The 23,379-nt window shown below is 50.0% G+C and overlaps 1 protein-coding gene across 14 annotated transcripts in view; it reads left to right on the forward strand.

The window, feature by feature from the left end:
• CCDC88C (coiled-coil and HOOK domain protein 88C) overlaps positions 1-23,379 on the forward strand; it is a 146,159-nt gene that overhangs the window by 117,376 nt on the left and 5,404 nt on the right. For 8 of the 14 annotated variants that reach the window (XM_086363223.1, XM_086363228.1, XM_086363227.1 and 5 more), the window contains 9 exons: positions 331-474; positions 2,601-2,787; positions 5,510-5,655; positions 8,157-8,246; positions 9,711-9,949; positions 15,094-15,354; positions 19,192-19,260; positions 21,410-21,478; positions 22,429-22,718. In XM_086363223.1, the coding sequence (XP_086219349.1) occupies positions 331-474; positions 2,601-2,787; positions 5,510-5,655; positions 8,157-8,246; positions 9,711-9,949; positions 15,094-15,354; positions 19,192-19,260; positions 21,410-21,478; positions 22,429-22,718 (1,495 nt within the window). Of the gene's footprint in view, positions 1-330; positions 475-2,600; positions 2,788-5,509; positions 5,656-8,156; positions 8,247-9,710; positions 9,950-12,650; positions 13,107-15,093; positions 15,355-19,191; positions 19,261-21,409; positions 21,479-22,428; positions 22,719-23,379 lie in introns of those variants that run through there. The other 6 variants (XR_015149473.1, XR_015149475.1, XR_015149474.1 and 3 more) reach the window with 4 other exon arrangements.

Raw genomic sequence — 23,379 nt, forward strand, 5'->3', positions numbered from 1 at the left:
AGAAGGGCGTAGGGTTCAGAGGACATAGTTCTGGAGTTCCAGATGACCCAAGGGAGGGAAGGCTGCGGTGACAGGGGATCGAGGGGACTGTGGAGGCGTGTTGGGTGGGAGGAAGGGACTTCCTGGGTCCAGGGCTGGAAGAGATCCCCAAACCTGGGCACCACCTCCCTGGCTGCTGGCTCGGACGCTTCTCAGCCGCCACCCTCGAGATTGCCTACCGTCTAAGCCTCGCTCCCCACAGAGGAGGCTCCAAGGTCTTCCAGGGTGTATGTTACCTGTGGGGACAGATGGCTGGGGAACGGGCTGCCAGCAAGGTGTCCCCTCCTGCAGGCACAGTGACATGCTGAAGCACAAGGCGGAGCTGGACGAGCTGGAAAAGGTTTTGAGGGCCGAGAGGGAGGCTCTGCAGCAGGAGCAGAGGACGAGCGCCATGGCCGCGAGCGAGAACCGGAGGCTGCAGGAGGAGCTAGACAGGTAAACGCTGGGGCCCCGGGACCCACCTGCCCATAGGCAGCGGCATCTCACCCACTCAGCACTCCCTGAGGTCAAGGGTGTTCCTGGTCATCGTGTGTTTTACAGCCCATCATGCTAACAGCTGGTTGGTAATGAGGTCACCGAGAATGGACTGGGATGGAAGGACCAGTGTAGTACCTGGGACAGCGCGTCCAGTAAGCTGGCGGTCCTCACCTCCCACCCCGAGATGACGATTATGTCAGCCACAGGCACATTCATCATCTCACGGGTTCCCTGTTTATGAACTCACCTCCTTGCTCACGTTCATCTGTAAGCCCCAAATCAGCGCTCGTGACGCTTTTGAGGACATGCCCAGGGTGGTGGGACATTCGAGGTGCCTGACGCACACATTTCCAGCTAAGGATGCCCAGGGTATTCGGTCCCAGCAGCCCATGCTGCAAACGAGCGTCCTTTTCGTGGCCTGTTTAGAATCATGGTTTTCGTGGTTTTGTACTTTTTGGTGACAGTTTTGCCATTCAACAGCTTATTAATGGGAGGTATATTAACAGCGTCTTTCATTACCTGAACATTATTGACCAGAGACGTTTCAATATTCACTTACATAACAGATCGCCAGCCACAGGCATTAATTTCTGCAAAACTCCCCCAGGCAATAACATGAATGGCCCCCAGGTGGGATGCCTTCTCACGTTCCCAAGTGCAGGGCTGTGATGTACACTGCAGAGAATACAGGTGTGGTAGATAAGCTTCCTTCAGGCATGAGTACACTGCTGGTGGCTGTGAGCACATCACAGGCGGAAGCCACACTGAACGAGGTGTGTCTTGACCAGCTGACACAAACATGTGACCAGATTCACGGAAACACACCCCACGTTTCTCCTTAAGAGCTGGTTTAGTGTCTCGGGGACCTTCGACTGTTCCCACCGAGAGTGACAGGAATCTACAGAATCATCGTGTACGTTAGTCGCTCAGTCGTGTTCAACTCTTTGCGACTCTATGGATTGTAGCCCACCAGGCTCCTCTGTCCATGGGATTCTCCAGGCAGGAATACTGGAGTGGGTTGCCGTGCCCTCCTCCAGGGGACCTTCCTGACCCGGGGATTGAACCCAGGTCTCCTGCATAGTAGGCAGGTTCTTAACCGTCATAGAATTATTATCATCCATTTTTTAAAAAATAGATGAGGGAACAGACAGATTAAATGCCTCGTCCGGGGCCGATGCTTGTAGTCAGTGGCAGAGACAGGGTTTGAATCGGGTCTTTTCTCTGGCAGGGCCACATGATGCCGCTTCCTCCCCATGTCCTTGTGTTCATGGGTACAGAGGACTGCAGGCTCAGGTGCCAGGCAGGTCAGGCACGTGGGTGATGAGTGCCAGCCGTAGACCAGACAGTGAAACGGAGAAGCCACTTGGTCTCAAGGTGGTCAGCTGGGAGGCAGGCCTGGGGCTGCCAGATTATTCCTTTGTTTGTGCTTGTTGTCTTGAAAGAAGTTGCACATTTGAATATTGATGTGAAACTTTCACAGTTTTAAATGTCAACCCCCTAATTCATTTAATCAGTGAGCCAAATGACCCATCTGTGTCAAAATCAAGTCCATGAGCCCCTGGTACTTTGAGCTTTCTGTTATACATCCTCCCCTGAGAAAGCCCAGTTAGATAATAGTTAAGATGATGATGATAATTTTAGCAGATTTACATAATACCCCAGCATCTCATACTTTATTTATCTCGAGAGTTGAAATTAGAAAAGGAGCTTGGAACTGGGAAGAGGAGCTGAGCAGAGACAAAGAGTTTTAGAGCATTTTGTGGTTCAGTGTTTAAAAAAATCTTTGAACAGCAGAACCCTTTTTTCCAAGGAGGCACACATGCCAGAGCCTTAACTACAGTGATGCTCTGTTGGAGTGGGTGCCTGAGCCTGCCTGTGCTGTCTGCCCCAGACAGGGTGGGGGCACCAGGGGTACCTTCACAGGACCCCAAAGAACCCAGCTTAAAAACCCCTGGTTTTGTTCTACTCCCTCGTTTTGAGGCCCAGAGAGGTTGTGCTTTGGTCTAAGATTGCACAGCTGGGACAAGGCCTGGGAGTGCTCTTTGGCCCTGAGCCCTGTGGCTCTCTGCGCCCCCCACCCCCAGGGTCAATTTCCTGCACCACCAGCTGAAGGGGGAGTACGAGGAACTGCACACCCACACCAAGGAGCTGAAGACCTCGCTGAACAGCTCGCAGCTGGAGCTGAACCGCTGGCAGGCCCGGTTTGACACACTGAAGGAGCAGCACCAGAGCATGGACATCTCGCTGACCAAGCTGGACAACCACTGCGAGGTGAGGCCTGGGGCTGGGCGGTGGGGTCCCCAGACGCCAGAACGAGTGCCTGGCGTGACAGCCTTCCGGCTCAGCGGGGTCGAGATGGGTCCTCCTTGGCGCGTATGCTCTGAGGACGCGTGTAAAGGTGGTCCAGAGACCGAGAGGAGGCCAGAGCTGTCTGGGTGGGGAACGGACACCTCGACTGGTCAGGATGCACGCAGAAGCACCATTGCATCTGATCTTTGCCTTTTGCAAGGGGTCGGAGCAGGTGCAGCGATACAGCCGTGTGCTGTGTTATCCCTGCCCTCTTGTGTCCATGCTGTTGTTCCATTTCTTTTCATGTAGTAGCTGCACTCTTCTAGGGAAATGTCACAGGTTTTGTTGTTGTTATTTTTTTTCTGTGCTGGGGTTTGTCTGCCTGGCTCCTGATCCCGGGGCGGTCAGGTTGGAGCTTACACACGCATTCCCCCGGTTTCCAAAGGAGCAGAGCCCTGCCTTCTGGTGTACTCGGTTGGAAAGTACTGTGTTCAGCAGCAGACCTCTCTCAGATGGAGTTGTTAGCAGAGCCCGGGACAGTAAGACAGAGTAGACAGGGCAGGGAGGAGTGGCCGGGTCCCGCCCCAGCCCCGGGATGGCCCAAGACGGCCAGGACTCCAGACACAGCTCCTCTTGCCCTTTGTTGAGAAACACTCCGGAGGGTCTTCTCCTTTGAGCTCACGGTAGCCCCATGGGGCATCGCAGCTGAGGAAGCAGAGGCCAGGGTGCCAAGACACCCAAAGACACTCTGGGCTGGGACTGGGGCCTGTGGAGGAGATGGGGGCCACAACACTGGCAGATATTGTCCCAGGGAGCCCCGCCACCACGGGCTGTGCTTCAGGGTCTCCGTGCGGACTTCAGGCCAGAGCCTGCTGCCACCCAGGCCATCTGAAGCCAAAAAGCTAGTCGTCTTGCTGTACACCAACCATCATACACATACTCTGGAGCAAGAGCTGGCCGTCCTCAGCCCAAAACTCAAGTCCAGCCCCTAAATCTGTTTCTATATGGCTGTGAACTCAGAATGACTTTTGCATTTTATAATGGTTGAGAAAGTGAAAAAAAAAAAAGTTTTATTTTTTTTTATTTTTAATTTAATTTTATTTTTAAACTTTACATAATTGTATTAGTTTTGCCAAATATCAAAATGAATCCGCCACAGGTATACATGTGTTCCCCATCCTGAACCCTCCTCCCTCCTCCCTCCCCATACCATCCCTCTGGGTCATCCCTGTGCACTAGCCCCAAGCATCCAGTATCGTGCATCGAACCTGGACTGGCAACTCGTTTCTTACATGATATTTTACGTGTTTCAATGTCATTCTCCCAAATCTTCCCACCCTCTCCCTCTCCCACAGAGTCCATAAGAGTGTTCTATACATCAGTGTCTCTTTTGCTGTCTCGTACACCGGGTTATTGTTACCATCTTTCTTTTTTGTGTGGCAAGTGCAAATGCTGTGACACTTAAATGTCAGCATCTGTAAGTCAAGTTTTATTGGAGTGTGGGCACACCTATGCATGTACGTCTTGTCTCTGGCTCTCACCTGTTGCAACAGCAGAGTTGAGTGGTTGCAACAAAGACCACCATCTGGCCTGGAAATCCTGAAATATTTGCTGCCTGGCTCTTTACAAGAGAAGTGTGCTGACCCTCAGCTAGAACAGAGTTGTCCCATAGAAATAATGATGTGGCCACCAGAAATAATTTAAAATTGTCAAGTTAGCCACATTTAAAAAGTGAAGGGAAGCAGGTGGTATTAATCCTAAATAATATATTTTGTTTACACAGATACTTCACATCCGTTTTTTAGTTAAGTCTTTGCTGCTAAGTCACTTCAGTCGTGTCCAACTCTGTGCGACCCCATAGACAGCAGCCCACCAGGCTCCCCTGTCCCTGGGATTCTCCAGGCAAGAACACTGGAGTGGGTTGCCATTTCCTTCTCCAATGCATGAAAGTGAAAAGTCAAAGTGAAGTCGCTCAGTCGTATCTGACTGTTAGCGACCCCATGGACTGAAGCCTACCAGGCTCCTCTGTCCATAGGATTTTCCAGGCAAGAGTACTGGAGTGGGGTGCCATTGCCTTCTCCGAGTTAAGTCTTTAGGACTTGCTATATTTGCCCTGCTCGTCTTGGCGAGGACTGGCTGTGTTGTTTCTGTCTGTTTTTCTGGCTGCGTTTTAAGTGCTCAGCAGCCACTTGTTGCCCACAGCTGTCAGATTGGGCAGTGGCCCTTTGGGTCCTTTCTAATTATCACGAGTTGGATAATACTGAGATGGGTGTCTGTTTTTTTTTTTTTCTTTTGGCTGTGCTGGGTCTTCTCTGGTGCTCCGGCTTTTCTCTAGTTGCAGTGAGCAGGGGCCGCTCTCCACTTCCAGTGCTCGGGCTTCTCATTGTGGTGGTTTCTCTTGCTGCGGAGCACGGGCCCTTGGGCGTGCTGGCTCAGTGCTTGTAGCTCCCGGGCTCTGTAGCACAGGCTCAGTAGGTGCGGCCCATGGGCTCAGTTATTCTGTGGCATGTGGGATCCTCCCGGACCGGGGTTCAAACCTTTGTCTCCTGCATTGGCAGGTGGACTCTTTACCACTGAGCCACCGGGGAGGCCTGAGATGGATGTCTTGGCGCACGTGGCGTTTTCGTTCTTTCGGAAGCTGGCCTCCCAGAAGCAGACTCACGGGGTCACACCATTTTTAAGACACTATTGATGTGTATTTCAGCTGCTATCCCGACTCAAGGGGAACTTGGAAGAAGAAAACCATCACCTCTTGAGCCAAATCCAGCTGTTGAGCCAGCAGAACCAGATGCTTCTAGAACAGAACCTGGAGAACAAGGAGCAGTACCACGAGGAACAGAAGCAGTACATGTAAGGGGCCCGGGTGATGGGGATCCTGGCTTCCCCGTGCCAGGCCAGAGCAGCTCTGGGGCCCGTCAGTGTCCTGAGGGCAAGGGCAGGCCAGCTTACCAGCGTGTCCTCCTCTCTCTTGCCCTGGAGTGGTTCTGGGTTTCTGCAGGTAGTGGCATTTGGCTTTCGTTAGATTTTTAAAGGCACTGCCCACCGCCAGAAGCTTCTTACTCTGCTTTTGGAATTAAGTGCACTTCTAAAAATACATAGAAGCGTGCCACCGAGAAGTAGCTCAGGGAAAGAATTCACTTCGAAGGCTGAGCACAGATGCCATTGCAGGACTCTTTCTCACTCATGTCTGTGTTCGATGATCGTCTGGAGGGTGGGTGACCAGTGTGCCACGGTGTTTATTTCTCCCGGCTTTACATGGGCCCTGCGAGGTGCACAGCGATCTGGTGAATGGGAATTGGTGGGACCGATGGGATATGACTAGAGCTGTGTCCGTACCAGAGGTTGAGGAGCTTCAGGGAGATGGAGAAGGAGGAGATGGGGTTAATGCTGCTGATGCAGGACGGGGACCAGCAGGGCAGTTGGGGGGATGTGGAGGTGGAGCATGGCAGGGGCCTGGGTGCAGGGAACCTGGAGGAGCCCCAGCAGAGGAGGCGCCGATGCCTGGCTCACGAGTCGGGATACACCAGGAAGTGTTATAGGATGCTGGTCCAGCCAGACCTAGGAAGCTGCCAGAGATGAGCTCAGGAGGCTTGGTACTGAGATGTGGCACAGACGTGAAGTAACACAGGATGGGTCCGTGGATTCAGGGGGTTTCCACCACTCTGCTGTGGCGGTTGGACTGTCCTTGCTGTGGGCAGGAGCGCCTGGCCGGCTTGGGGAAGGAAGGAGATGTTGTAGAGGGGCGTGGTCTCGTCCAGCTCTCAAGTGTCCTGAGACTTGTTTGTTATCCTCCTGGTTTCACCTCCACGTTCAGAGGTGGCTCACCACCTACCAGAAAATGCTTTGCATCAAAAACCACACCATAATTTTGGGGGTAGAAACGACCGTTGCCTGAAGTTGGCCCTCTGTAATCCAGCGGATAATAATCGCTGCAGACGCCGGGCAGGTGCTAACTAGAAGAGGAGGCGCCTGGACCCCAGGGGGATGGGTGGATGACAGTTCTGCATTAGAGAGCGTCTGCAGAGGGCCAGGGCTTGGCAGGCTTCCTGGAGGCTGTTTCGAGTGGAGCAGAGTGCTGTTCCGGTGGCCGGGAGGGGCCTGGGCCTGCTCTCTGACTTTGCGTGCATCTGTGGGAGGCGAACCCAGCCACGGAAGCCCTCCAGGCTTAAGGCCACGCTGCAGGGCCATGAGGACAGAGGAACAAATCACAGGCCTCGAGTCAAGGGGGCTGACTCAAGCAGTGAGGGGTTGGGACCCAGTGGTTCCCAAAGCTGCCTCTCTGCATGAGGAGCTTCCTTCATGGGGAATGCTTGGGAAAGTCCCTGGTTTGGGTGGAACTTTGGCAGTGCCTTGACAGAAAGAATCGTGAGCCATTGCCTCTGGCCCAGAAGCCTCATTTTCCAGTGAGAAAACCGAGGGTCCACGCTGTGAAGAGACCACCCAGGTGGTGAGAGGCTGGAGGGGACAGGAGTCGGTGGCCCTGTGGGCAGTGCTGTACGGAGTCCGCCCGCAGGGCTTCCTGAGATAAAAGCACACCCTGTGAATAAGGAAGACCAGCATCTCTCTCCCAGGAAGCAGAGGAGCTCTCTGGCAGCCCAGGGTTCAGGACGTGTCTTTCTGGTCTTTTCTGCATTTTTGGAAATAGAAACTGGTTTCCAGCATGTACAAGCTGGGAGATTTAGCTTCACGATCTTGAGTTTCTGGCTTCTCTGGGAAATGAGAAGATCCACCCCATCCCCCGACCCAGGTCTGCATTCTTCCTACATGGCAGCAATCCCAGGTGGCTCACCATGCCTCAGGCCGCCCCGCCCTCCCTGGTCTTTCCAGGCCCACTGTGCTCCTCGTCTTTTTTTTCTGGCCCCTGGAAGCTTTCAAGTTTGTTGCACAAAAGTGTAGTCAGAAACCCAATGTTGGAATGGGTCCGAGTCAGAGGTCTGCTTTCGCTAAGATGACTTTTTCCGCCCTGATGCCCACCTAGCATCTGAGGGCACACCTCACCCCACCACCGAGGTCTGGTTGATATGCACACCCAGGAACTGGCCCTGAGTGTGACCCTGGGGTGTCCCACGTCCTGAATGACCAGGCTGGAAAGTCCTTGCTTCTGAGCTGGGTTTTCAGACGGTCAGGGGTTTGCTTCCTTGAGGTCACTCAGCTGGGTCCTGGGTGCTCGCAGGCCGCCTCGAGGCATTAGGACTTCCTGGGCCTGTATCCCGTGTTTCCATTCACATATTCCTGACTCAGTGACCAGGGTGGCCCACGTGACGTGTGCTGGGCCAGGTCCCAGGCCGAGCTGAGTGACTTCATTTTTCTGGCTTAAACCTGACTTGGTGGTCTGTCCCCTCTCTCCACAGAGACAAATTAAATGCGTTACGGAGACACAAGGAAAAACTGGAAGAAAAAATCATGGATCAGTACAAATTCTATGATCCTGCTCCAAAGAAGTGAGTTGACTTAAGTTTCAGGGGCTGAAACACGGAACAACAGATATTCCTTGTTCACGCTCAGGGCGAAAACAGTAGCCATCGGGAGCAGCCCCCAGTTGTAGGGCCAGTGTCTTCCATGCTGGCAGGCCGCCTCTGTGCACATCCCTCCCACAGAGGAAAGATTTTAGAAATTCTCTCAGCCCTGTGCTGGGCTGTAGGGCTGGCTCCGTCCCCCGAGGCTACTGGCCCCGTGCATCAAGCAGCGCTTCCCCGGGCCTGGGCTCCAGGAGTTGGGCCCTACAGATGGTCCTGGCCCAGCCCAGCCTTGAAGTCAGAATCGCTGTGCATCCCTAATGGCCTCTCTGTTAAAATCACAGAACCACAGAGGTTCAGAACCTCAGTCCCAGCGTTCCCTTTGGCAGATGGAGACACTGAGGCCCAGATGCAGAAGTGCAATGAGTTGTATAAGCACAGTTCAGTGCAGTTCAGCAGAGGAGGAGAATCCGGACATGGTTCTCTTTTCTATCCAGCAGAAGCCTTCTCTGTTTCCTGTTAGCTACAACTTTTATCACTTACTCATTATAGTCCCTGTTTTTCATCCACACGGCCCACTCTTCACAGCCCTCTGCCACCACGTCCAGATTCCTCGGTGCGGGGAGTGGTCAGGGAATGCCAGCTTATTATTACACTTCCTGTGAAACTTAGCAGGGAATGAGGAGGAATGTGATGCTGAAAATGGCATTTTGGCAGAAAAATGGCCACCTAATAGATCACATTAGCAGAGCACTTCTTTTATTTCACAGAGGTAATCAAGAGTTAATGGGCAAGGGCTTCCCAGATGGCTCAGTGGTAAAGAATCTGCCTGCCCATGCAGGAGATGGGAGTTCAATCCCTGGTCAAGAAGATCCCCTGGAGAAGGAAACAGCAACCCACTCCAGTATTCTTACCTGGGAAATCCCATGGACAGAGGAGCCTGGCAGGGGCAGTCCATGGGGCCACAAAGAGTTGGACACGACTTTGCGACTAGACGACTTCCCTTATGGTCCAGTGCCTTCCAATACAGGGGCTGTGGGTTCAGTCCCTGGTTGGGAAGCTAAGATCCTACATGCCTCCTGGCCAAAAATCCAGAACATAAACCACAGAAGCAATATTGCAACAAAGCCAAATAAAGACTTTTTAAATGGTCCACATTTTTAAAAAGAAAAAGGGTTAATGGGTGCACTTGAAGTTCTGTTTTTGCAAGAGAGTGGTGTGGATTTCTGCACCCATACGTGGTTCTACCATCCCTGAGCTGTACCTGATTGAGAATTCCATTCTATCTCCTGAGCCCCAAATACAGTGCCATTATTCGAAACCCCAGTTACCTGCCACCTTCCCAGGCTGGTGATGGGGAGACCAGCCCATGTTGGGACACTGCACCCAGTGACCTGCTGGAGCAGGCAGTGAGGGTTGACTGTGTCCTAAAAATCTACTTCTCATTAGGAAAAACCACTGGATTGGAGCCAAAGCCTTAGTCAAACTCATCAAACCAAAGAAAGAGGGTTCCAGAGAACGCTTGAAGTCAACCACAGACAGCCCTCCCCGGCAGCTGGAGTCCCCAGACCCAACCTTGCCATCTGCTTCTCAGCCGCTCAGATCTCAGCCCGAGAACCCCGAGTCCACCCCATCGGGCTCAAGCTGCCCAGAAGAACGTGACTCCCATAATGGGCCCCTGGGAAAAGGTAGGTATGCTGACCTGGCTGGCGGAGGTGGGCCTAAGGGACCCTCTCACTGGACGGGGTAGAGGGAGGTGGCATGTAGATGTGCACATGTGTGTGTAAGAGCCTGAAAGGGGTGTGTTAATAGCCAGGAAAATATACACCCATGTCAAATAAGAAGCATCACTAATCCTATAGACGATGAGAGGTACTCAGGTCAAAAGTGACACCCTCCAGGCACCAGAAGAAAGCTCAGTAGCATAGGCTTGGGGGTTTCCTTGTACAGGTTAGAGATTTAGAGTAAGCTGTCTCTGTAGGGACATCCCAGGCACATTTCATGGGTAATAGGCACGTATGGGATCTCAGCAAGTCCGTGTGTGGTTTCAGTCTTTTTCATAACTTGGAAAGGCAGGCAGGTTTTCTTCTCAGCCTGACCTGGCCTTCAGTCCTACCAGCCAGGGCGTTTGGCTTAATCTTTCCATGAAGACTGTCCTTCTGAGTTTGCCAGAGGTTCTGAAACGGACTTCTAGTTGAATGTGCTTCATGTCATCAAATCTAAGAGGCTGTCAATTATAAACTGCACAATTACTCTACATACCGCTGGCAATCCAATGATGTAGAACTTTACCACTTAGAACTTTTACCATCCTCTGGTTGAAAAGCTCTTCTAAAGGACTTAATTAGATAGATTTTTGTGTACACACATGAAAGGAAAATATAAACAAAATATATTGGTTGTGGCAGCAACAATTTTGTCACCGTTTCGTCTGGACCCCCCAGTGGTGACTCTAAGATACTGTGGAAGCTGCACCCTGATTTCAGTGATGTTAAGATTTAGGGGTGGGAGATGTACATCTTAGAACTGATTAAACACAGCAGTTACTTCAAACATTGTTCAGTTTCCAAATTTACTTTCAAATATCATTGCTCGGATTATTTATACCAAACCTACAGCCTGAGTAATGTAAATTTTTATGAAAGACACCAGGACTTCCTGAAGATCAGGCCTGTGCCTGAGACCCCCACGTGGGGGCTGACATTACACCACTAAGAGCCAGTGACAAGCCACCTCTGCTGAGTGGGATGTGCACAGGCCTTTCAGGAGGCTGTGTTCACAGGTACTGTCGTGTCGCTTTCAAATGCACAAAAGCAAGTGCTTTCACACGTTGTTTGGGGACTATTTGCACTCCCATTCTTCGCAGGAGGTCAGATTATGTAAAAGGCTCTTGTTCGGGTCAGTGATGATGAAACTCAAAGTTTGTTTTCATCTAGGCAGGTTCTCTGGCCACTAGTTTTCATATTGGCTCTTTAATTGTTTTGACATTCATCACCTCAACTTGTATTAAAGTTGGCTTAATGAACTATACCGGAGCAGGTTGCCATTTCCTCCTCCAGGAAATCTTCCCCACCCAGGGATTGAACCCACATCTCCTGCATTGCAGGCAGATTCTTTACCACTGAGCCACCAGGGAAATCCTCAATTAACCATAATCAGCCCAATTGAGTCAGGAAAACGTTCATGGGGAAAAATTGCTTGTACCAATCCATGAGTGAGCAAGTCAGCGATAATTATTAACAGCAGCCATTCATTGGATGCCTTTTTGGGGGCAGCCAGCACCTTTTTAATTTACTTTATCTGCCTCATTTAGTCCCAACTGCCCTGTGAGGTAGGCATGATTAATCATCCCCTTTTCAGAGCTGAGAAAGCGAGGCTTAACAAGGTGAGACACATGCTGCTGTAATAAGTGACAAAGCTTAGATTTGAACACAGGCCTGTTAACCCTGGAATCTGAGCTCTAGGCCACCAAGTGCACTACCTGCAGTGAAAGCTGATTAAACATGTTGCCTAACAGAGATGTTAGGCATGCCCCCAGCAGAGCTAAGGGCCCCAGCATCACATCGTCAGTCCCTTACCGATGGTGTGAATATTGACCACCAGGTGGCGCTATGGAGGAATAAACAATGGAGGTTCTGGTTCCAAATTTAATTCTAAGTCAGAAATTGGATGTATTGGTTATGTTTCTGTATGACCTGTTCAAAAAGTTAGACCAATTGTCTGCTCTGATAATTTTTATTTCTGATAAAAATTAGAAATAATTTAAAAGTCATGTAATAGAAGAAAGGGTATAGTAATTCTTGGTGTTTTGGAGTATGAAAAAGAGGTATTTTCATTATTTTTTGAACTCATTTTGCCAAAAGTTACTTCAGATGTATAAGAATTATTGGTGAATAATAGTCAGGTTGACTGTTTTATTACAGCAGGCCAGAAAAGTGTTGTTTCCAAAGTCTTTGAACAGGAATGAGAGTAACACATGAGCCAAATTGTCAGGGAGTCGGTCATTAAAATGGATGAGTAAGAGAAGCTGGGTCCTAAATTAATGAACATTCTTATTTAATAATTTAACACATTGAAATTGAAAATCATCTAAGCCCTTGGCTCCGTGAGCAATATGTAATTCTCTTCACGTGCTGAGTAAAGTGTTGGCACTGAGATGCCGCTAAATTAATTAAATTGAGGCAGAGCATAAATGATTCACTGACTCCTGATTCCAGTCTTGTCGTGGTTTTGTTTCCATCTTTCCTGGACTGGATTCTGATTTCCAAAGTACACTGAACTAATTTAGAGTTACATGTTATTATTCATTTCATTTATTTGTTGTGTTTTTTTTTTTTTTTTCTTCTTTTTTCCTTCCCCTCTCGGGTTATCCTGGGGATAACGATTTAGCAACTCAGCGCAAAAAGAGTCCCTTTTTGAGAAGCAAAAGCAAGGACAAAGACAAGTCTCCAACGGCCCACCCGGCTCTCTCTAAACGCCTGCGGTTCTGGTCTTCCTCTGACATCCCATCCTCTCCTAATGAGCCTCTCCCCTTTTCAGAAATTGGAGACTTCTAATCCTTTTCCTTTACCATGTGTCTTCATCGTGTATCCTCCTTCATTTCTGAAATTCAAACAAACGGAAAAAAAAAAAAAAAAACAGTACCTAAAGGCCAGATGACCCCTAGCGGACCCCTCCTCCTAACCCCAATTCCAGGCCAGACTTTAAAGTAGCCAGCGTGGATTCTGATTTCAAAAGAGAAGATGAGTTGCCACACCCTCTGGACCGATTCTCCAGCACAGCACAGTTGTAGGGGCGCCTCGGGACATGCGTGCCCAGGTCCTGGGGCCAGGATGTCCGTGCTGAGTAAGTCCAGTGGCCGTGTGCTGCCCCCCACCCTCGCACCCGCAGGCTTTTGTCAACGCTCAAGAATAAAGCAGAGCTGGTCAGTTGTCACTATGCTTCCTAAAATATACGGCCTCTGTCAAGTGAGTTTTTTTTTTTCCCTTAAGGCTTATCTTGAAGCAGCTAAAATTTAAAACCGCTGCCCTATTCTCCTCTTTCTTTGTCAGAGCCCTGAATTGATGGCTTTTGCCAAATAGGGTCCTTTTTAGAGGTGTTGTATGTTTTGAAGGATTTACTGTGCTCCATGCAAGCGTTTTGAATAATTGCATCAATGATGCCCAGCCAGAGGCCAGCCCAGAATGAAGCTTTATGACTGTGCTGTCGTTCTCTGAACATCTCTGGTGCTGAAGTTAAAGCAGCGGTGGACAGAAAGAGCATCAGCAGGCCAGTCACGACCAGAGCGGGAGAAAGGCTGGTCGAGACAGGCCTTTAGCTACTGCAGTTTCTTTCTGTCTTCAATCATTCTTGTTCCATCTTCATGATTTTTGCCACCTCTGTCCATCACCTGTGTGGTTACTGACATATTTCCCCTTGGACTGACCCACCATTTCCACTTAAATTTATCCTCAAAGGATAGATTATTACCTGTACTGTAAATGGAGAGCCAGTACCATTAAAAACAAGGTAACTGTTTAAAAAAATAAGTCCACACGTATTGAAATGCTGATTTCAAAGTTGGCTGATGTGGTACCGCCTTCTCTCTCACTCGCCGCCTTGGGAACCCTGGGCTGCTGTGGTCCCGGCCCCCTGTCCTCTGAGCATGCTGCTGGAACAGTGCTGTTTCTCTGCTGTTCGTGCTAACTGTTTGGTCATCTCCACCTCCCCGCCACCTGCTCCTGCTCTTAACTTCACCTGTTGGATGTCTGCCCCATGCATCCCACCAGACTTGAATCTTGCTTCTCATCAAGGTTATCTTTCAGAATCCAAATTCTACCTTGATTTCAAGTCATGATAAGATGTAGGCGATTAAAACTTCACCGTGAATCCAGACTTGGAGTGGCCGAGGGCCCAACAGGGTCAGGTCCACGAAGGAGGGGAGGGGAGGGGCCTGAGAGCCCGGCAGTGGGTGAGGCTCTGGGTCTGCAGCCTTGGGGTGCCTGGAGTGAGACGCCATGGGAGACAGTGTGGTCCTAATGCTCACAGGAACTCCAGCTGCGTTCGTTTCTGTCTCGTATTTGGAGAGCCCATCCCCTTTCTTACTACGAGATAGGTGGAGGGTTGGGTTTTATAAAAATGCTTTTAAATAGGACTTTACTTAACTTTGACAAGAGTATATTTTCATGGTAGAAAACTTCGAGATTGCAGAAAAGCATAAGACAAGATAAAAATCCTTCTGGTAGTCAGTCTCACCATGCAAACATTAAAGATCTCTTAAATTCTTGTTAAGGTGACAATCAACGTTTTCTGAGTTTATAAGTGAAGCCAGTTGGCAAGATGCACGTCCTGGACCTCAGGGCCTCAGCCTTAGGTTGCAGTGATCCTGAGCAGACATCTACCAGAATCTTTTTTGTTTTTATTTTAGATTCAGTTTTTACTGGAGAATAGTTGCTTTACAATGTGTTAGTTTCTACCGTACAGCAAAGTGAATCAGCTGTACGTATATACATATCCCCTCTTTTTTGGATTTTCTTCTGCCAGGATCTTTTTACATCAGGGGTTTGCATGATACACGGTGCTGGGTGGCAGGCGTGCCCTGTAGTTAATATGTTGGACTTCTACCAGCATTTTCTTTGTCCTCCTGAGTTTTTCCTTTATTGTCTCCCAGCCAAAATTCTAGGGCTTGCAGTATGGCCCATCAGTGGAGCTGGGGTCTCTGATACAGGCCTGTAGCCAGGGCCCTCCTGTTTAAACCACAGCCCTGGGTCGGCAGGGAAGGGGGTGGCGTGGCTAGGGGGCAACTCAGCTTTTCGTCCTTGTGGTCTGTGTGCCCTGCTGCCCTTGCTTCTAGGCCTCCGTGTGGTCGCCCAGCCTGAGCCCAAGATTCTGCCAGCCCGTCTCTCAATGTCCTTTTCTGCCCCAGGCCCTGGGGACCTAAAGCCAAAGCGAGGGTCCCCGCACCGAGGCAGCCTGGACCACAAGGATGCCTCTGCTGACCCAGCCGTGAAGCCCTGGCCCCTGGAGCTGGGCCCCCGGCCCTGTTCGACCTCAGCCATCACTACAACCCCTTCCAGCTCCAGCTCCATCTCCCGGCACCCAGGCCGCACCAAAGGTGAGTCACGGGCCTCTCAAGAAACAAGAGGGCTGAGCATCTGGGGTTCAGGTCCTTCCTAAAGACCCCAGGCTCTCGGTGGGAGAAGGGGTCCCAGGCTGAGAGGGAGTGAGTAGGGTGGTTAAGTTGTGGGCAGGCTCTGGCATCATCCAGACACAGGTTCAGACTTCAGCCCTGCCTGCCAGCTGGGTGGGTGACTCTGGACAGATAAGAAGCCTGATCCCAAGCCACTGGAGGGGAAGCCCCGGGACCCACTCCCACAACCACCATGCAGAACTTGGTGGCACCAAGTAGGTCTAGAAGGGAGATAAGCCAGCATCTGGGCTAAAAGGAGGCATCCTCTCCAGCCCACCTTAGTAGAAGTCTGGAGGTTCATTCTCTGTGGAGGATACACAAGAGGGTCTCTGAACTGGAGGTGAGTTGACAGAGTGGAAGGCAAGTTTCCCAAGTCAAAAACAAGGGGGTTGTAGGGAAGGATTTACAAACTGAAGGTCTCCCAGGTTGCCAGTAGCTATGCGTGTTCACACCTTTAGACATGAAATTAAAATATTGTCCCAGTCGTCTGATCAACTTAAGAAGATCCCAGCTGAATGTCTCCATCAGATCTTGCCAGGTGAAGCCCAGCAACACCTCTAGAGCCTCTAGTAGCAGAGACCAAAACCAGTGTGAGAGGCAACAGTGAAACATCATGGAGTAAACAGACATAAGCACAGAGACGGGAGCTTTACGATGCCCGTCATTTACAGTCAGAGATGAGCAAAGCTGTTGCACCCATGAAACAAGAATAGGATGCTACCAAAAGAGGAGGGAGAGTACTGGGAAATTACCCAGAGAGGAACAGGTAAAGCTTAAAACCAAAAAAGACCTTCGGCTGTTAATTTAAAAATAGGAGATATCCAAAGACACAGCTAAAAGGACTGAAAGTGATTGCCTCTGAGGTGTTAGAAGTTGGAAAACAATACGTGGTTGTTATTTTTCACAGTAATAGCACCCACTCTGCCCTTAAAACCAGGGGCTTACACAACTTTGGTTTGACAAGCAAAGGCAGACAGGGTCCCTGCCCTTGTCCCGGTTGCTTATAAGTAGGAAGCCCCCCAGGGGAGCAGGTGAATGGGGTGGGCACAGGAGAGGTGGGCAGCCTCTCCCCATTGCCGGCAGTCACTTACTGTTGGGCGTCAGTGGAGCTGTGCCGTGAGCTCTCTGGGAGAACCGTGCCCTGAGCCCGCATGGCAAGGGTGTCTGTTGTCCACAGCCATCAGTCCCCACTGGTTTCTGGAGCTCTGGGGTGCAGAGGCCCTGCCTGGTCCTGGGGAAGAGCTGGGAACACCATCTCCCCTCAGGGTTTTGGGGGGTCTCTGTGGTTCAAGGTCCAGCCCTCTGGGCTGACCCACAGGCTATCTCAGCCTGCATCCCGTCGGAGCCCAAGCCTGGAATCATCCTGGAATCATCACTGGCCTGCAGAGCAAGCACAAGGGCCTGTCACCATCGGTGCCCCCAGACTGCCCTCAGCAATTCCTTGGGGTTTTTTTTCCCTTCGATTTCACATGTGTGTCCTTTTCTTACACAGACGTCTTCTCTCTCAAAACATTTACTTATATTTCCTGAAAATATGCGGTGATGGTTAAAAATTTTAATACTGCTACTGCTACTAACAAAATCACCAAGCGATGTTTATTTCCTTTGTAATTTTTCTAGTGCTTAGATTCAATCTCATGAAGGATGCGCAGAGTTTTATATTCAAAATTCACTGGAATTTTTCTTTTATGGATTATGTTAGTGGGTTCATATACACTAAGGTTTATTTGTTTCTGTCTTCAATTGTAGAGTTTTTTCTTTTTTAAATTCTGTTTTTTACTACATAAAATATTTACATAATTTAAACCTAAATTACATAAAAAGGCATGCTTAGATTTCTAAGCCTCACGTCTCTCCCTTTCCCCTCCATTACATTCCAAAGTCACCCTATAGATAACCTTTTTTTTAGTTCCTTATTTATACTTTGTGTTTCTTTTTGCAAAAAATAAATAAATAAAAATATTACATCTTGGGGTTTTTTTTTCACTTAGACATATATCATGGAGATCTTTCTCATTCTTTGTATAAGTACACAATAATTAAAATGTTGATATGACGGTATTCAACCAACCAGTCCCCAGAGTTGATTCCTAGAATTAGGATTGCTGGGTCAAAAGACGAGTACAAATATACTTCTCCTAAATAAGATTCCATATTTTTTTAAAGGTTCTTCAGAAAATTCTGATAATTAGCCAGGTTTAATGAGCCTACCTTGGAGAAGGCATTGGCACCCCACTCCAGTACTTTTGCCTGGAAAATCCCATGGACGGAGGAGCCTGGTAGGCTGCAGTCCATGGGGTCGCTAAGAGTCGGACACGACTGAGCGACTTCACTTTCACTTTTCACTTTCATGCATTGGAGAAGGAAATGGCAACCCACTCCAGTGTTGTTGCCTGGAGAATCCCAGGTATGGGGGAGCCTGGTGGGCTGCCGTCTATGGGGTCACACAGAGCTGGACACGACTGAAGCGACTTAGCAGCAATGAGCCTACATATCACTAGCCATATTTTACTATTGTAATCAAGGCAGCAAGTTTTAATTAAGCCACTACTTTGAGTTGGGCATTAGGTTGCTTAGTCACTAAGTCATGTCCGACTCTTTTCGTGACCCCGTGGACTGTAGCCTGCCAGGCTCCTCTGTCCATGGGATTTCCCAGGCGAGTTTACTGGTGTGGGTTGCCAATTTCCTTCTCCGGGGGATCTTCCCGACTCAGGGATCGAACCTGTGTCTCCTGCATTGGCAGGCGCTTGTCCTTACTACTGAGCCACCAGGGAAGCCCATTGGGCGTTAAGGGAGAACACAAAAAGTAGGATTCTGCTACCTTCAGTGAATTAAAAAAAGGAGTTGTCCTGCTGTCATCTCCTGGGAGACAGAACCTGCAGAGGAAGCCTTTAGATCATATCTAACTTAAATTTATTGGAGCACTGTTGATTAACAGTGTTGTGATTGTCGGTTTCTGCGGTGCATCAGAATGAATCAGTTATACATATATTCACTTTTTTAGATTCTTTTCCCAAATCGACCATTACAGAGTATTAAGTAGAGTTCCCTGTGCCATACAGTAGGTCCTTATTAGTTATATATAGTTATTTACAATAGTGTGAAGATCATACCTAACTTTGAGTGTCTCTCACTACCAGAATTTTTATAATAGGAGTCAGGGGTGGGTTGGAAACCCTTTTGCCACTTTGGAGGGACCCAGGGTCTACTGTCAGAAAGAAACTCGCAGGTCCGAGGCATAGGGCATTTGAGTCCCTCTCAGAGAGGGCCGTGGATGGCTGGCCTGTGCTTCTGGGTCTATTTCTGGAGTTGCCAGGGCAGGGCTATCTCCAGGGAGTCGGCCTCTCCGGTCAGGTGCTGGAATCTTTCCTTTGCCCTCCTCCTATGACCCGAAGGCAGTGTGGCCCCCAGACCAGAATTGCCGGCATGGCCTGGCCTTGGAGGTTGGGAAGTGGTCCCCAGGACCCTAAATATTCAACTCCTTTTGCAGTGTTAGGCCAGATCACTGCTGTAGCCTTCAAGCCCCAGTCACTACACAGGCGGAAAGGGGATCTAAAGTTAAATAGGAGTCAGGAGTATGAGGCTTATACCAGCAGGAGGCACAGACGAGGCCAGGTCCACGCTCCCCCCGCCTCACCCGGAGCCAAGGGCTGCCACAACCCAGGTGCCAGGCGAGGTTCAGAGGTGGCCATCTGGCAGAGGGCCTGAGTTTCCCCATGGATGTTCCAGAACCCCTGACTCACTGTCCTGTTTTCACCACAGGCTATAATTCCGACGACAGCCTCTGCGACCCGTCCTTGGAGCTCGAGTTGCTTCACCCCAGGCAGTACGGTGAGTGGTCAGCGCGACACGCCCTTCCACCTGGATTCTCAGTCTTGTTCTCAGCAATAGTGCCTCTCCCTCAAGCTAAATCCTGCACAGAAGTCCAGTACACAAAACAGGTGAAAGTGGAGTTGTATGAAGTGGGGATGGGTCCACAGTTCATCCAAGCTCCTTCCTTCCCCTCCCCAGGGGCCCGAGCATCTGACTTCTGCTTACATACCTCCAATGACAAGGAACTCACTACTTATGAAGCATCCCACTTCTGGAGACTTTAATTTCCCTTGCCTTAAAGCACCCCTCATGTTTGCCAGGATGTTCCAGTGACCCACACAGGGAGCACTGAGTTCAGGAAGATCTCTTGCCACCCTCACTTGCAGAGTGGCTCCAAGTTACATTTAGTCTTAGAAACTGTTAAAAGTACTTGCCATTTGAGTTAGGCATATTGTAAATTTCTGCGGAAGGGAAACCAAAATTATACTAACTTTCTCAAAAAATTAAAAGTGGATTTTTTTTTTAATTTTGCAAAACAGAAGTCATAGGAAGGTTGGAAGATAATTCTTAAAAAAAAAACCCTCAAAGTTTACATTTATTTCAGTTTACTTCTGATCAACAGTGTGTGGGAACTAGCTAGCATCTCTTAAAAATTTTATGATACAGACATTCCCAGTTTATAGGCTCTGTGGTGACACAGGTTGACACAAGGAGCCCTTATGTCTTTGCACGGAGTGGTGGGCAACACAATCGCAAGGATCTCCTGCAACGTTCAGTAAACTGGAGTAGCCTGATTTATGCTTGTCAGCTGACCAGAAGGGTTTTCTTCCGAAGTATTTGGTTCCTTGAGCTTCTCTTTTCAGGAAAAAAAAGGGCAAGGGGTTTTTGATGCAACAGTTAGATAAAAGTGCTTTTAGATCCCATTGATTTGTATCACAGTTTTCTTTAATGAAACTTAATTTCCTTTCTAAAGAGGGATGTGCATTTTTAAATTTCAAAAATTCCCCTTTCAACAAGAGGACTTATTTTGCTTTTATACCATGCACAAAAAAAAAAAAACGTGTATTTTTTGGCTCGTCCCCAAACCCGGTTTGCTAGTGAGTGTTTTCCAGATGCATGCTATTTGCAGTGAACACATCAGCACTTGGGAACTAGGTGCCCTAAAGACCCAGAAGAACAAGAGCAGATTTGCAGGCGGTGGGGGGAGGTGGCTTGTAAGCAGCGTGTCTTCCGTTTTCAGCGCGCTCAACACCAGCTGTGTGCTGGGAGGATGCAGAGATGACAGAAACACAGGGCCTGTCCCCCGGGGGTTTGCGGTCCAGCAGGACAAACTGATACAGGGCAGGCTGATAAGAGCAATGGTGCCCAGTGCAACCGGCGGAGGAGACCCAGAGGGGTGGCCCACAGGCCTTGAAGGCACAGCCTGCCCTTGGCAGGGCAGGGGGGCACCGTCCCTGGTCCTGGCACTCAGTCTCTGATCCAAGAGCCACCGCAGACACGCTCGGCGCAGACGCAGCCCCAAGGCCTGGTTCCCTCCAGCGCTCGTCACCATATAGGTCACTTGTTTCCTCCGGGGCAGATGTGAATTTGAGATGGATGGGCTGAAGGACAGCAGACAGCTGGGAAAAGCAAGTGCTCCCTGTCCTGCTGAGGGTCCCAGCTCCTCCTCCTGGATCAGGGAACTGAAGTTGCACACATGTACGCACGTGAACACACACCACCATTTCCTGGCTCCCGCCCTCACCGAGCTGCACTGTCATCTAGGCAGGAGATTTCACACGTGTTCCAGGAAGATCTGTGCAGGAAGAGGGGTGGGGACCTGCACCCAACCCTCAGCTCACCCAGAGCAGCCCTTTTTTCATCTACTTTCTCAGTTCTGCATGAGAGCTTCTTCGTTAACAAAATCGTTTGAAGCCACAGCCCTAGACCTAACTTTAAAAAAACAAAAATCTGCACACAGTCGTTTCTGGACGCCCATACCTGGCACTCGGGGAAGTTAGCCATCCTCATGGGAGAACATGGGGTGTCCCGAAGCTCATCCTTCCGGGGCGTGCTCAGCTCCACTTCTGCAGTGACTTTGTTCCATAATTTTTCTCAGATTAGATGGTTTGGTCCAGGCTAGACCTGGTCACGGGCCTTTAGATTGAATGTTGGCATTTCCTTTCAGCATCCCGGCCAGGGAGCTTGGAGAGCAGTAGAAATGCGTCCAGCGGCAGCTCACCTCTTAACCTGAAAGGTGAGCTGGCCCTCCTTCCGGGCACTTTGCAGTGTCTGTGGGTCTTTGTGTTTATATTTGTAATTTTTAAAATACAGTTCCCCAAGACCTTCCACGCATTCGACATTTGTTGCATTCCAAGGCCACATCACGTGGTTTCAAGTGCAGGCCGAGAGTTTAAACGGATTTTAGTTCAAATCCCTTCACCCCCACTGACAGAGTCTGGGCACCTAGGCGAATCACCCACCCTCTGAATCCGAGTTACTTCATCTTTAGAAGGGGGATTGTGACTCTAGTTCCATTCCACTGTGGTCAGAGAACAGAGTGGCTTTGATTCTCAGGTTTTTTTAAGTTGATTTTATAGTGCAAAATATAGTCTGTCTTAATGAATGTTTCCCCTACGTCTGAAAAGAATGTGTTTGCTGTCCCGGGACCATAAACTCTTACACAAATTTTTTTCACTTCTTAGTGTCCATGTGACCATCTGGCTTATAGCAAGTGCTCAGTAAAGCTTTTAAATATATGAATGGATGAGAGCTAATGAGTGTGGTGAAAGTTGCTCAGTCGTGTCCAGCACTTTACGACCCCGTGGACTATAAAGTCCATGGAATTCTCCTGGCCAGAATGCTGGAGTGGGTAGCTGTTCCCTTCTCCAAGGGATCTTCCCAACCCAGGGATCGAACCCAGGTCTCCTGCGTGGCAGGCGAATTCTTTACCAGCTGAGCCACCAGGGACCTTAGCACTACTAACAGTATGAACTTTAGCAGAAACCTTCCACGTTTATCTCAAACTATTTTGTTCTGAATTCTAAGCATCCCAGAGTGTTCTTCACGTGGAGAATCCCAGCCTGGGAGAAGTGTGCCCTGGGTTCTCGGGCAGGGTCCTCTTGTAGGTGAGCGGCAGGCAGCCCGGAGACCACTGGAGGCAGAAGAGGTCTGATGTGTGCTCTGTGCCGCCCGCCCTGACTCCAGGTTCCTCCGACCAGCTCCACGGCAGGTCCGAGAGCTTCAGCAGCGAAGACCTGATCCCCAGCAGGGACACGGCCACTCTGCCACGGGATGCCAGCACCCCGGGGCGCCCCGCCCTCAGCCGCCATGAGTACCCCCCACTGCGGAACGGGCCTCTCCCCCAAGAGGGTGTCCAGAAGAGGAGCACAGCCCAGCCCCACGGTGGCGCGCGGCCCTGTTCCACCTCCCCGAGCAGCGAGATGGTCACCCTGGAGGAGTTCCTGGAGGAGAGCAACCGGGACTCCCCGTCCCCCGTGAGTGGCCCTGGGGCTCAAAGGGACACAGCGGGTCCATCATCCCTTGCATACTCCCTGGATTGGGATAGCAGGCAGAAACTGGCAGCAGAAATACAGAGATGGAACAGGGGGCAGCCTAGGTGCGGGGCTCCTTAGATGGGGAGGAAGCCCACGAGCCTGCAGGGCCTGGTGCTGGCAGCCAGCCCCAGACCACAGAGGCTGTTTGCTCCATCTGTGGAGTGAGTGGGCAGAGCCTGGTGCCGGCATGGAGGTCAGGGATGGTGTGTGCCCACCGCTGCGAGCTTCTTGAGACATGTGCCCAGCACCCACTCTGGGCTTAGCATCTCACCAGGTTTTGAGGCAGAGCTCTGCGTGCCCACTTCCCCTGAGCCCTCACCAGCAGAGATCAGTTTCTTCTATAAAGAGCCAGAGAGTAAATATTTGAGGCTTCCCAAGCAGGACGGTCTCTGTTGCAGCCTCTCGACGCTACCATTTTAGTAGGAAAGCAGCTCTGGACCATCTGTCAATGAGTCGGCATGGCTGTGTTCCAATAAAACTTGACTTATGGACATAGAAATTTGAATTTCATGCAGTTGTCTCATGTCCCAAAAGATTGTTCTTTAAGAAAAAGTCTTTTCCAGTCATTTTAAAGGGTAAAAACTATTCTTAGCTCACAGGC

This window comes from Bos grunniens, chromosome 21, assembly GCF_055505025.1.
Source record: "Bos grunniens cultivar Pamir isolate PY7600 chromosome 21, Bosgru_T2T1.0, whole genome shotgun sequence".
NCBI classification, from domain to species: Eukaryota; Metazoa; Chordata; class Mammalia; order Artiodactyla; family Bovidae; genus Bos; species Bos grunniens.